Raw genomic sequence first — 15,000 nt, 5'->3', positions numbered from 1 at the left:
CACGGCGCTCGGCAGGACCCGTCACGTGGAGGAAGCGACTCCACTCCGCACACTCCGAACTCCACACTGCACCCACATTCACTCTCCAGCCTGCACACTCCACACTACGCACGCCACCGTCTCGTGCCTCGGGTCACCGCTCCTCACTTCCTCTCCCCGGGACTCGCGGCTCGAGGATCGCCTGTGAAATGTAACACCAGGAAGCGACGTGCGTGTGGGTGACCTTGGGCGGCCGCCACGCAGGTAGTGGCAGCGGCCTCGTGCGTGCGGGCGTTGCATGAGGCGGCCCGTGCGTGTGCGTGGCCCCGCGTCGGGATGCAGACCATTCATGCCGCGTCCTCATCTCACGTGCAGCTTCACACGGCATGCTCCCCCAGGCCGCCCTTGATGACGCTCACTCACACCACCGCGCGGCACGGCAGGCGCGCACACACACACACACACACACACACACACACACACACACACACACACACACACACACTCGCAGGTGGGTCACTAGCGCCGCGACTGTTCACGTGACGCGCTGTCCTCCGCGGCTTTGCAAGCCTCCGCCGCCCTGCACGCAGTAATTAATCTCACTTTCTGGGCGCGGCCCCTCCAAGCAAGGTTGCCTTTTGGAATTACAGCGTCAGCGACAATTATGACGGAGTGTGATGGCTTAATGCTGAAATTGGCCGTGAAGGCAAAGGCGAGGCGTCTGTGGGACACACGCAGGTGCGGCGGAATGAACAGGAGTGAGTACCTGGGCAGCGGTGACGTGAGGCGGAGGGGCGCCGTAAATGTGTGTGTCCCGAGCACGTCATATGCTGGCGTGCGGCGCCTCGTGACGCCACGCATGACAAGATCAGCTGGTCGGAGGCGGCGGCTCCCAGTGGCCGCACATCTCGTGACGGCCGCCGCAGAAGCAGCATCCCATCTTTCCCTGTGACGTCAGTTCGCGCCACCCTCCACACGCCACCTTCCATGTGCGTCAGCTGTTTGCCCGCGGAGCAACACAACGGCACCGCGGCACGATCGCCGCCCCGCCCCACATCGCATCACCCACCACCCACGCCCAGCCTCTCCTTCACGCCCCGGGCTGGCTGAGGTGACGCGTGCCCTGACACAGTGTGCCGCCCGTGCATCCCATGTCCAGGGTGGGGGATATCCACACAGGTGGGCGTGGCAAGGCCAGGTACACTTGAGTGGTAACCTCTTGGCGTGCAGCCGCGGCCCAGTCACTGCACGCCACCTCCCACGTGCCCCGCCGGCGTGTCTCGTGACCGGCGAGGCCGCGTGGGTGCCAACACTTAGCAACCATTCCGCGATACTGAGACACGGGTCGTCGTCCCTCCGGTGATTGATTCCTGCAGGCACGCGACGCCCCGCGCCGGGATGTGCGGCCTCCCTGCGGCGTTCAGCGGCTGGCTGGGCTTGTGCTGCTGTGGTGTTGAGTGATGGCAGTGTCGCGACACCTTACGGGTGCATGCAGGTGGCGGCGGGGACGGCTGACGGGTGGTGACGGGTGGTGGTATGTGGTGGAGTGTGGTGGCGTGTGGTGATGAGTGTTGGCGTGCTCTCCAGCCATCACGGCGCCGCCTGTCACCACCTGCTGCTGGCCGCCACAAATGGCTGCGCGTGTAATACTCAATAAACGCTGAAGGACCATAACTCACAGGCTACTTGCTTTATTATGACCCTGCGTGCGGACCACAAGTCATGGTACTGTAAGATTGGCAGCGGAAGCTTTATTAGTGTCCTGCACGGCAATACAAACTGGGACTTCACGAGGAAGTAACGGTGATGGATGTGAGCCGCTGGACAGGGGAGGAGAGCCGCGCTGCAGCCTCCTGGCGATCGGTTAAAGGTCGGGGAGGCACACCTGAGAGGACCTGTACCTGACACACGCTGCTGTCTAATTACGGTTCATATATCTTGTTGCTAATGTGTGCACTTCACCGCCGCAGGAGGCTGGAGGGGGCGGGGCGGTGGCACAGCTGGTCCCTTGCCCCGCCACGCCTCCCTGCCACTCCTGCACCACCTCCACAACCCTCAGCTCTCACAAGACCTTCGCTACCACCAGTGTCACTTGGGGCGCCAATTTCCTCCCGCGTGGTCACAATAACCAATCTGTCAGCCTTTGACGGGCCGCTTCCGGTGAATGATTGCATCCGTAATTAGGCACGGCTCAGGAAAATTGCACGGTTTGGCGCGGCCTGGGAGGGGCGGCGCAGTCTGACCGGATCTGCCTGGGATGACGTGTGTGCCGGTTCTGCGGGAAGCTGCGGCGACCCTCACCCAGTAAACCTCACGTGGAGGCGACGGGAAGGTGTCAGGCGAGACTTAACTACTGAAATGGTTTGATGTGATGACTTCCAGACCACAAAAATGTTCCCACCTCTCACTTTGGCCGGCTGTGGGAGGAGGAGGAGGAGGAGGAGGAGGAGGAGGAGGAGGAGGAGGAGGTGGAGGAGGAGGTGGAGGAGGAGGAGGAGGAGGAGGAGGAGGAGACCATATAACATTACCGTCGACGCCTTGAAGGGTTTTAGTGAGGTACAGAAATGACCGCAAAGCAACACACACACACACACACACACACACACACACACACACACACACACACTCGACAACCTTCTGAAAGGATCCGAGTTCTGAATTGAGGCTGGAAAGTGCTAGTAAGTGCTAAAAAGTGGAAAGAGGAAGGGAGTAATTTCTGTGAGGGAGGGGCGGGAGGTGAAAATAAGGTAATTCCCTAACACCAGACGGCGGGAAGTCCATCAAGCATCTACAACACCATCCATCACCGCCACACCGCCACGGCTTCTCATTACCTCCGCTGCAGACTTTCTTTCCCTCCTTCCCTTCATTCCTTTCTTTCTTCACCCGTCCCTCCCGCCACTCCAATCCTATCACTACCACATCCCATTCTCCTTCCTCACTATCATCATCACCATTTTGGGTCCTCCACTCGTCACCACCACCATCAGAACCCTCACCACTGCCGCAGTCGGGTATCAATGCAATCTAACCACCATCACCACCACTACCATCGCCACCACTATCATTGGAGGCTCCCTATCACCATCACCATCGCCGCCACTGCTTATCTCCCACATCGTACAATGTCACAATCAGCGGATCACCAAACACACACACACACACACACACACACACACACACACACACACACACACGTGACCTCACCACCACCACCACCACCACCACCACCACCACTCCCCTCCCAGGCTTCCTAACCTTCACGTCTTTATTCCTTCATTCCCCTCAGTTCCTCCCCTCTATTCCCCTCGCTAGCCACTCCCCTTCATTCCCCTTCCTTCCCCATTTCGCCTGCCCCTTTCCCCTCCCGTGGGACGTCACTTCCCTTACTTACGGAAATCGAAACGTCGGAATTACCCTCAGGAGGACGCTGGCTCTTCTACGAATTATGTGGTGGCAGCAATATGTTTCCCAGAAGGTCTGCGTCAGGGGGAGGAACAACCTGACGAAGGGGGGCAGGAGGAGGAGGAGGAGGACGAGGAGGGTAAGAAGCGGAACTGGGAATTAAGATTGGAACTTGGGAATGAATGTAAGGAAAGGAAAAGGAATTGATATGAAAAGCAATCTTCACTTTCTGTTCCCCTGAGAGGCCTTGCCTTGAGAAATATTGCTAATCTATATCAATCTTTATGCTTTTTTTTTACTCTCTCTCTCTCTCTCTCTCTCTCTCTCTCTCTCTCTCTCTCTCTCTCTCTCTCTCTGTGTCTCTCTCTTTTTCTGTCGTTATCACTCCTTGTGTGTGTGTGTGTGTGTGTGTGTGTGTGTGTGTGTGAATGCGCCACGTATCAATAAATGAGGTAATAAGATAAATAAGAATCACATCAATAAAGAAAACTGAGTACTGTGCACGAGAGTTAATTAAAAACGAAGGCAAGTGACATTCCTGAAACTCTTAGCGAAAAGAGGACAGATGGAATAAAGACATAAATAAAACGACACGAAATTAACTATACGAAAGAATGATGATAACTGTGACGAAAGTAATGACAGGAACAACAACAACAACAACAACAACAACAAACAATACGAAAAAACAACATACCAGACGCATCAACACTCCCTCACCTCCACACACACACACACACACACACACACACACACACACACAGACACACACACACAGGTTACCAGTTACTCATGAATAAACAAAGGAGGCACGTAAAGAGACACCGCAGTTACCCATAAAACAACCCTCACTCAGTCCTCAGCGGTCCTCAGGCAACACCAGTTCAATACGATTTCCAGCCTTACGGACCCTTCATTAACGAGGTGGCCTGGCCCTGTCTTGCCCCCGCCTCCCCACACACGCCTCACAGCACATCACAGGAGCCAAATTACTAGTATGAAATCACGGGTCATGGAAAAAGATCAGAGTTCTTCAAAATAATCAGTTTAAATATCAAGAAAGGTGCACATTAACTTACCTGCTTCCTCCTTTCCCTGTGATGAAGTAAGGAAGGTTCATAGGAAGGGAGGAATGGATAAAACTACAGGTAAGTCAATAACAGACAACTCCGCCACTGCAAGAAGCTATTATTACCTGCATGGATTACCTGACTTAATGAGTGGCTGTGGGAGAGACAGAGACAGACAGACACACACACACACACACACACACACACACACACACACACACACACACACACACACACACACACACACGTAGTAGTCATCTTTAACTATAAACTACTTCAAAATTCCTGCCAACGATTACAATAAAAAAGAGAAAAGTGCGCCAGTGGTTGCCCGCCAAAAAATTATAATGACTTTGGAATATACAGTAAAAAAATGGACGAAAAAAAGGAACCGAGGCACCTGTGTGATATAATGAGGCGACCGAAGACAACAGGTGAGGAAATTAAGCATTGATGAGGATTTAATAGCATTGTTAACGGTGCAGGAGGAGGAGGAGGAGGAGGAGGAGGAGGAGGAAGAGGGTGGAGTCAGCGGTTAAGAAAGTAATAAAGTAAAGCAAAATAAAATAAACAGAACAAAGGAAAGGTTAAGACGATGGAGAAGGATGAAAGAAAGTACAGTATGAAAAAATAAAGACTGAATAAATAAAATGAATAAAAAAAAGAGATAGACAAGAATAAAAGCGAGAAATTTGAAGGAAAGAAAGAGAATACGTGGAAAAAAAAACATATGAATGAAGGAAATAAATAAAGATTGAAAAGTTTTAAGTATTTCAAAGCCATTAAAAAGAGAGGAACTGTGATAAAAGCGAAGAATAAAGAGCAGAAAAATACAAAAAAAGAAACATCGAGAGAGAGAGAGAGAGAGAGAGAGAGAGAGAGAGAGAGAGAGAGAGAGAGAGAGAGAGAGAGAGAGAGAGAGAGAGAGAGAGAGAGATGAAGCGTGAGGCGAGGGCGGGAGGATGAGAGAAGATTCGTGAGAGAAGACAAGGTAAAATAAAAAAAAGGACTCTGAATATGAAAAAAAAATAAATAAAAATAAAGAACTGAGGAAGAAAAAAAAAAAGATTGTACGATGAAGGAAATATGAATGACATTTGTCTTGAGTGGTGAATTCAACCTGCGCAAAATAACCATGTTGAAAATAAAGTGAAATGAAAAAAAAAAAAAAAAAAAGAAATTATCATAAAAAACAAAATTAATGGCATCGAGAAAAAGAGAGAAAAAGAGTGGGGAGGACTGGGGAGTGGGGGGGTGTTGCTGTATCTGTACGTGTGTGTGTGTGTGTGTGTGTGTGTGTGTGTGTGTGTGTGTGTGTGTGTGTGTAATTAGACGCCCTTGGGATAGAGAGGTGGTCGTGACGAGAGGCAGAAGCGAGCCATGAAAGTTTGAGAGGACCCATCACGTGACCACAAGCCGGCAATCAAAATCTTTTCTCCTCTTCCTCCTTCTCGCGCGACCGAAATGCGTCTCTTTTTGTAATGGAAAATGTCAATCGTGTGTTTTATCCGCCGGTGACTAAAAGGTTTTCTGCTCTTCATCCACAAAGACACAGGAGAGAGAGAGAGAGAGAGAGAGAGAGAGAGAGAGAGAGAGAGAGGAGAGAGAGAGAGAGAGAGAGAGAGAGAGAGAGAGAGAGAGAGAGAGAGAGAGAGAGAGAGAGAGAGAGAGAGAGAGAGAGAGAGAGAGAGAGAGAGAGAGAGAGAGAGAGAGAGAGAGAGAGAGAGAGTGTGGGGAAGAAAAGTGATTGTCTTTTATCCTATAAGTAATTGTTCTGATGTCCTCTATCTCTTGTATTTACTTATTCATTTACTTATTTCCTTCTTTGCTTAAATACTTAGAGCTCATAATTTGCAAAGTAGGTTACTCTTGTCCTTCCGTCTCCTCCTCCTCCCTCCTCTCCTTCCCATCCTATTCCATTCCACCAATTTTCTTCCCTTTCCTTTCATTATCTTCCATTTTCTTTCCTTTCCTCTCTCATTCTCTTCCTTGGTTACTTTGAATCTGATAATTTATACAGGTTATTCCTTTTCTTCCCTTCCCTTCCCGCCCTTCCTTTCCTTCCCTTTACATTCCATTCATTCTATCTTCTTGCTTTCCTTTTCCTTTCCTTCCTTTTCCTTTCCTTTCCTTTACCTCTCCTTCTTTTTCTTTTTCTTTCCTTTTCTTTCCTTTAAGTCTCATTCATTCTATCTTCTTCCCTTCCTTTCCCTTTCGCTTCCTTTTCCTTTCCTTTACTTTGCTTCTCATTCATTCCATCTTCTTCCCTTCTCTTTTTGCTTTTATATTCGATGCTACACCCATTTTTTTCCCTGTTCATTTCATTCTCTTCCTTTGTCAAACACTTATAATGTAATCACTTATAAAGAAGGTTATCAGGGAATTAATTTTTGAGGTTCTCGTATATATTCACTTAATTATTCCGTTAAAATTCTTAGGACGGGATCACGTATAAGGAAAGTTATTATTGCGTTTGATTTTTTTTTTTATAATTTATTTATATATTTTATTTTTTTATAATTTTTTTGTAATTCAAGTGCTTTCTTATCCACTCCTCCTCCATTCGCTGGGTTAAATGTATCAGTGCTTCCATTAACATTTTCATTATTTTTTTTTCGGTATTCTTCTGATTGCCACTATTAATATTACTGTCCCCATGAATGTTACGTAGATCGTTTCAAGCACTACCGTCATTATTAACAGTGGTATTTATGATTTTTAGCCATCTGTAATCACCTCTGTTGCCTGCTTTTTTTTTTTTTTTTCAGTCCAATGTAGCAAGACTCTTAACAATTCCAACTAGCTTGATTTATCTATTTTACATATTCATTTATTTATCTATTCATGAACTTATTTATCTACTTATTTATTCGATCATTCATTTATTTCCAAGCCAAGATCAACAACTAAAGTCAAGGAATAGACTCAGTAAAGGTAAAACTGAACTTGCAAGGTGAAGGACCAACACCAAGGCAAGGAAGGAAGGCAACAGAGGCAAGGAAGACAAGGGAAGACAAGAAGAGGAAGACAAGAAGAGGAAGACAAAAAGAGGAAGACAAAGAGGAAGACAAACGGAGGAAGACAAACAGAGGAAGACAAACAGAGGAAGGCAAGAAGACAAGAAGAGGAAGACAAAAAGAGGAAGATAGAAAGAGGAAGACAAACAGAGGAATACAAAAAAGAGGAAGACAAAAAGAGGAAGACAAAATGAGGAAGACAAGAGATGAAGACAAAAAAAGCAAGACAAAAACATCAAGACAAAAAGAGCAAGAGAAAAAGAGGAAGAAGAAGACAAGGGAATAGGAAGACAAGAGAAGAGGAAGGTGTAGGCGACGCAGGATCAAGGAATTAATAGGACGCTTCATGAGAACATACGAGTACGTCATCATTTTCTCACATAAGGAAGCAGCGAATCAAAACACAAATTGCATCACAACGCTTGACTGTCTTCCCAAACTACCTTCCCTAACTCACTACGGACTGCAACTCTCCCCCCCCTCCCCCAAGATCAGGAAGGAATTGTATAAATCATCACATCAAGGATTATTTTTGGCGGGTACTAAATGATAATATTCAACGTTGACAGCAGAGAAAAGGGAATTGCTGTGTGTGTGTGTGTGTGTGTGTGTGTGTGTGTGTGTGTGTGTGTGTGTGTGTGTGTGTGTGTGTGTGTGTGTGTGTGTGTGTCAGGCATAATACGGACATAAATAATAAGACTGTCCCTCTAATAATACACGTAGCCAAGATATGGAGGGAACAAAGTGTACATTGCATGATTAATTTTCCAATACATTTCTCTCCCCTGTCACTCTGCATATACACGACGATGTGGCGAGATAAGGCTTGGACTCTCTGTATACCACGTGCTTGCTACAGATTTGAGTTCAGTACATTCCCTAACGACAAAGAGAGCACAGTACAAATATTTCAACGTGTTCATATGCTGCTACTAGTCTCAGTTCAGTAGTATGCCATTTGGTTTAAAGAGAGGAAGCACAGTATTTCACCGCTATGTTTACTGCTAGTTTCAGTTCACCAGAATACCATTTGGGTTAAACAGAGGACGTATAGCATTTCAGCGGCTAAATATTAAGAGATCGGCTGTGATCTTGGCCTGGTGGAATAAGTTAGCTTGTCTTGTGTGGTGAACCGTAGACCTGGTTGTGGTGTGGCTTGGCGTGGCGCTGCAGACACGTGCACCAGACACGCCTTCCTCTAATGAGACTCAGACCCTGGAGGCTTGACTCAGCATAAAGCCTGAATGAGCTCTGGGAAACTATGAGAGGGAGGAGGAGGAGGAGGAGGAGGAGGAGGAGAAGGAGGGAAGAGTTATGAATGAATATAAAGAATCATAAATAGAATATCAAGAAGAAGAAGAAGAAGAAGGAGATAAATAGAAGCAGTAAGATGGAGTTAAGGAAAAGGAGATTACATCGTGAGCGGAAGTTCAGAGGGGAGAGAAGGATGGAAGAGATGGAGGAGAAAAGGAGGCAGGGAGGGAGGGAGGCAGGGAGGAAGGCAGGGGAGGGAAGGAGGGAGGCAGGAATTAAGACATAAATCAAAATGCTAATACTTTAAAGAAAACCTCATACGAAACCCCAAAAAAGAGAGAAAAAGGGAAGGGAAAACGGGAGGATTATAGACGAGATATGAGATACCCTGCTATTTAGAGAGAGAGAGAGAGAGAGAGAGAGAGAGAGAGAGAGAGAGAGAGAGAGAGAGAGAGAGAGAGAGAGAGAGAGAGAGAGAGAGAGAGAGAGAGGGAGAGAGAGAATTACTAACTCCACTATCCATGGGCTTGTTTACATATAAGACTGAGAAATACAAACATAATTATCCAGTCACGAGAGAGATAATAACGAGGCCATAAATTCTACAGCAAGGGAAGCCTCCGTCATAAAGATAATTACTAATACCGCACAGCCTCGTAATATAATCATAAAGAGACGATCGACGAGCTGAACTTAAACTCAGGTGTTCAATGGGATTATGGGTAGCAGTGGTCTGTGTGCTCGAACCTAAAGTGTGTGTGTGTGTGTGTATGTGTGTTTCTGTCTCTTTGTTTACTTGTTTGTCTATTTGCCTCTCTGAAATATGTCTGTTTGTTTCTGTTTGTTTCTCTCTCTCTTTGTCTCTCTCTGTTTGCTTGTTTACCTCTCTCTGAAATGTCTCTTTATCTTTGTCTGTTTACTTGTTTGCCAGTCTCTCTCTCTGAAATATCTATTTTTTTTTTATTTTGGTGTTTGTTTTTCAAAGTTCAAAAGAGTTCTTTGAGAGTTTTCACAGCCTCGTTTTTCTTTTTTTTTTTTTTTCTATTGTCCTCCAGCGCCATATGATCTCCTTGTTGTGGCGATGTGCTTCAATCAGTCAGTCAATCAACCAATGAATCAGTCAGGCGAAGTAATATTCATCCTTTAAAAAATCAATTACTCAGCATAAAACACACACACACACACACACACATTTCCATACCAAGAAATATAGAGAAAAGACAAAAAAAAAAAATAAATAAATAAAATAAGTATATAAACAAATAAATAAATAAAAGATTAACACCAGTAAGGATAATATGGAAAACTACTTACCCGTCCCCCACAAAAAGAAAGAGAAGAAATATCAACACTACAAAAAAAAAAGAAAAAAAAAAGAAACACAAACGGACCACCTGCAAGAATAAAACAACACCAAAACGAGACTAAAAAAAAAAAAAAGAAAAAACTACAAGAATAAAACAACACCAAGACGAAACTAAAAAAAGAAGAAAAAAAAGAAAAAAACAAGAATAAAGCAAAGAGACGAAACTAAAAAAAGAAAAACAAATAAATAAATAAATAAGAAAAAGAAAAAAAAAAAAAACACCTGCAAGACTCATGAACTTAGCAATCTCACTCTCGGGCGCACCTTGAGAACACCTGTGGCAAAGACAAAAGCAACACAAACAACTCAAGGCAACTCAAGGCAACTCAAGGCCACACTCACCTGCAGGAACATCTCGCCATCAAGCAACCTGGTGGTCGTAGGTAATTAGGTCCCTGTGCCTCGCTGGGTGCAGGTGTTGTGGCTCTCCCTCCGTCTTCTCTCCTCCTCCTCCGTGCATCATGACTGTGGGGGGAGAGGGGAACGCGTGAGTGAGGGAGGAAAGGAGGGAAGGGAGTGAAGGAGGGAGGAAAGGAGGAAAACGTGAGTGGTAGGAGAGAAGGAAGGGGTAAGTATGGGAGGAAAAGGAGGAAAAGTTAGTGATACGAGGGAAGGAAGGGGTAAATAAAGGAAGAAAGGAGGAAAAAAAAAAAACGTGTGGTAGGACATGCATGTGATTCTCTTTTTTCCTTACTGACTTATACACACACACACATACACACACACACACACACACACACACACACACACACACACACGCCCATTTGCATGATAGCTTAAATAAATGATGACACTAAAGCAATAAATTTAACGAGAGTAAATACGTAAAACAGATAATGAGAATAATCAGGAAAGACGAACTGTTTATTATTAATTATTATTATTATTATTATTATTATTATTATTATTATTATTATTATTATTATTATTATTACTACTACTACTATTTTGTTGTTATTGTAGTAGTAGTAGTAGTAGTAGTAGTAATAGTAGTAGTAGCAGCAGCAGCAATAGAATAGGAAGTTGGGTAGCAGGAGTAGTAATAGCAATTAATCATCATCATTACCACCATTATCATTATTATTAGCGTCACCATTAAGCGACAGGAGCAGAACACGAGGAGATGCATAAATAATGATGGCAAGCAAAACATTCGACTACAAAACAACAACAAGAATTGCATTAAGGATTCATCAACACTACCTCTTATCAGGCGAATCCCATTAGAGAGAGAGAGAGAGAGAGAGAGAGAGAGAGAGAGAGAGAGGTGGAGACTTCTAAAACCTTTATCCGACCACAATTCCGAAACACAGATCAAGGTAACCGATTCACAACAACACACACAGGTCGATTCTACTCTGAGCCAGGTATCGGAGACACACACACACACACACACACACACACACACTTCAGTAATGGATTTTCAAAGCTAGATATTCTTACGTTTTTCTTCTCCTTCGTTCGTACCTTTTTTTTATTTTCACTTTGTTGTATATACTTCTACTACTACTACTACTACTACTACAACAACAACTACTACTACTCCTACTACTACTACCACTACTACTACTACGATTTCTTCCTTTCTTCTTGTCCTTAGTATTTCCTTTGGTTCATTCGTCTGTAGTTTGCTTCATATACAACAACAACAACAACAAGAACTACTACTACTACTGCTACTACTACTACTACTACTACTACTACTACTCTTATCCTCCTTACTCCTAATACTATACTAATACCAAAAGCACATCACAGAGCTGCCGAAATTCAGGATTTGAACTCGAAAAAAGGGGATTCGATTATGAACAGAGAGAGAAACCATTGTAAGGGAGCCACATTAACACACAATGCCGGGACTGTGGCGGCGCCGCGGACTCTCATTGTGTTATATGTGTGAGTGTGTGTGTGTGTGTGTGTGTGTGTGTGTGTGTGTGTGTGTGTTTATTTAGCATGTACACTGTTTGCGAAATGCTGTGTTTATGACCGTGAGAGTCCGCCCGTTCTTGTGTGTGTGTGTGTGTGTGTGTGTGTGTGTGTGTGTGTGTGTGTGTGTGTGTGTGTGTGTGTGTGTGTGTGTGTGTGTGTACGTATACGTGGAGTTAATACGCTACAACGTTACAAAACTACATACACCACAACATCAACACTCTCTCTCTCTCTCTCTCTCTCTCTCTCTCTCTCTCTCTCTCTCTCTCTCTCTCTCTCTCTCTCTCTCTCGCAGCACAGCAATTAGTCGCCCTCTCTTGCTCCCATAAACAAGAGGAAAGGAGCGAGTGGGAGCGGCGGTCAGCAGAGGCAGCTTGCGTGTCCCTACCAGTTATATTGGGCACAACTTGCTAATTGCTGGTAATGGACTTCTCTGCCTTCCCTGAGCCTTGCCATGAGGAGGGAAGGAGCGAGAAGGACGAAATATGAAGGGATACGAAGGATAGTAGGATAGGCAGCAGCACACCTGTTAGTCCTTCTTTATTCGTTTGATAATGGGGAAAATCAAGGTTATTATGATAGGAGGATTGTAAAAAAGAGGAAGAGGAGGAAGGTGCAAGGAGGTAGGGGGAGGATGAAGGGTTACAAAGTATAACCAGCAGCACACCTCTTGTCCCCTGCTAGTTTGTTTAATGATGGAGGAAAATTAAGTTAGGATGCAGTGTTGGGGTAGAAATATTATGAGGAGGAGGAGAAAGAGGAGGAGGAGGAGGAGGAAGGGATAGATCTAGGAGGGGTGGCCTAATTTCTTCTTTTCCTCCTTTCTTCTTCTCACGTTCTTCTTCCATCTCCTCTTATAAACTTTCCTTGTTCTTATCTTAAATGTTTTTTTTGTGTGTGTGTCTTTTTATCTAGTCATGGTCTCTCTCTCTCTCTCTCTCTCTCTCTCTCTCTCTCTCTCTCTCTCTCTCTCTCTCTCTCTCTCTCTCTCTCTCTCTCTCTCTCTCTCTCTCTCTCTCTCTCTCTCTCTCTCTCTGTCATCTACATTCTAACCATTTTCAATATCTACAACACAAATCTCTTTTTCTCTCCATTCCCAACGCGCTACAACACAAACCAACCCTTTACTTACCTCCCTAAGACCTCCTGTCCCTCCTCTCCCTATCTCCCATCACCACCCACCCCTCACCACTACATCTCGCTACAGTTTCCCTCTCTCTGTCATTAGAAGCACACACACTCTCAAGCACAAGAAGCATTTTAGTTTAGCATTTTCGTGGGGGGCTGGAAATCTGGAAGTTACCATTCGACACCTGTGCAATGAGTTCAGTTCGATGTCCGTGGCTCTGTTATTACCCTTGCTAGTCACTGTGATGGCTTCGTCTCTCTCTTTAATATCCTCAAAGGTGACTTGTTGTGCTTCTTAATGGCGAGGTTTTCAGGGAACGAACATTGAGTTAAAAATGGATGCCTGGGGATATAATCTGGTGAAATGTGTGTCTGTGTCTGTCTGTGTGTCTGTGTGTGAGTAAAGGAAGGAAAGGAGGAAAGAAATGGGATCTTCAGAGTGAACGAGGAAGAAAATTGAGGGTATTACGAGAAATGTAAATAAGAAAAAGAAAGAAATGAATATGAAGGGAGAGATGGTGATAAATTAAAATAACGAGTCTACGAGTAATAACAGCTTGTTGGCGTTCGTGCAACACACACAATGCAGAGAAAGAAAGTTTTAAATGTGAAAATAAAAGAAATCTTGATACTTTTTTTTTGTCTCGCTGGAAAAATTAGACGGAAAATAAAAAAATGTAATGTGTTTCAATTTCATTCTGTAGATAAATCGTCCTTTGTGTCTGTCTTTCTGGCCATTAGTCTCTCTCTCTCTCTCTCTCTCTCTCTCTCTCTCTCTCTCTCTCTCTCTCTCTCTCTCTCTCTCTCTCTCTCTCTCTCTGGACAGGTGAGGAAAGGTGTGTCAATCAACCCCACACGACTCTAAAGGTCAACTCAGTGTATGTGAGCAGGTGACTTCCGCCTTAATCATGAACTTTTCTCGCTTCCTTTCCTTCCTCCTCCTCACCCTCATCCTTTTCTTTTGTCCTTTTCCCTGAATCAATTTCTTTTCTGCGTTTCTGATTTTTTTCTTCATCTCTCTTCCTTGTCTTTCGTTTACACTCTTTATTTTTCTTCCATATCTCGTCTCTTTTTCTCTAATCCAAACTTTAAATTTCTTATTTCTTTCTGTCTTGTCTTTACAATTTATCTTTCCATTTCATTACATTAATTTTTCCCTCACAGTCTTCCTTGTTTCTCTTTTTCTTTTCTTTTGTCCTCTTTATCATAACTATTCTTCTTTCCTTCATTTTCTTCCTGGTTTATCATTCCATTCTTTCATTCCCTTCCTCATAATTGGAGTTTCTTTATGCTCTCCTTTATTTCATTTCTCATTGCTTTCTTCTTTCATTCTTGTCCTTCACTGCTCCTCCCTTCTTCACTCTCTTCCTTCTCCCACCTTCCACTGTCCTCACTATTTCAGTAATTCCTAGTTTAATTTAGTGAGATTCCTTCTTTCACTTCTTTCTTTAATACTTTCCACTTTTTTCTTTTTTTTAGTCTTTTCTGGAAACTGACTTCCCTTTTCATCCATTTTTGGTTTAATTAAGTCATATTCCTTCTTTCAGTCCTCTCTTGGTTTCATTTTTATCTACCTTTCTTCTTTAATTCCTTTCTTTATATTGTACTTAGCTTGTTTACCCGGTTTTTTTTTTCCTTCCACTGCCTTCCTTTTTTCATCTCTTCTTGGTCACATTTCTTTTTTCACCCTTCTCTTAGTTTCATATATACCCTTCTTTCTTCTTCTTTCACTCCTCTCTTCCAGTCCTCTTTTCGTTCACTGTCTCCCCTATTCCATTCCTTTCTTGGTTTCATTTCTACCACCTTTCCTCTTCCACTCCTCTCTTGGCTTCATTTATACCCCCATTCCTTC

At 44.4% G+C, this 15,000-nt stretch overlaps 1 protein-coding gene across 1 annotated transcript in view; it reads right to left on the bottom strand.

Moving 5' to 3' along the window:
• LOC135114832 (nuclear receptor coactivator 1-like) overlaps positions 1–15,000 on the bottom strand; it is a 277,887-nt gene that overhangs the window by 110,069 nt on the left and 152,818 nt on the right. The window contains 1 exon segment of the mRNA XM_064030953.1: positions 10,434–10,556. Coding sequence (XP_063887023.1) covers positions 10,434–10,445 — 12 coding nt within the window. The 5' untranslated portion in view covers positions 10,446–10,556.

This window comes from Scylla paramamosain, chromosome 28 (assembly GCF_035594125.1).
Source record: "Scylla paramamosain isolate STU-SP2022 chromosome 28, ASM3559412v1, whole genome shotgun sequence".
Classification (NCBI taxonomy): Eukaryota; Metazoa; Arthropoda; class Malacostraca; order Decapoda; family Portunidae; genus Scylla; species Scylla paramamosain.
Note: the sequence above shows the minus strand (reverse complement) of the source record. Positions and strands in the feature narration are given on the sequence as shown.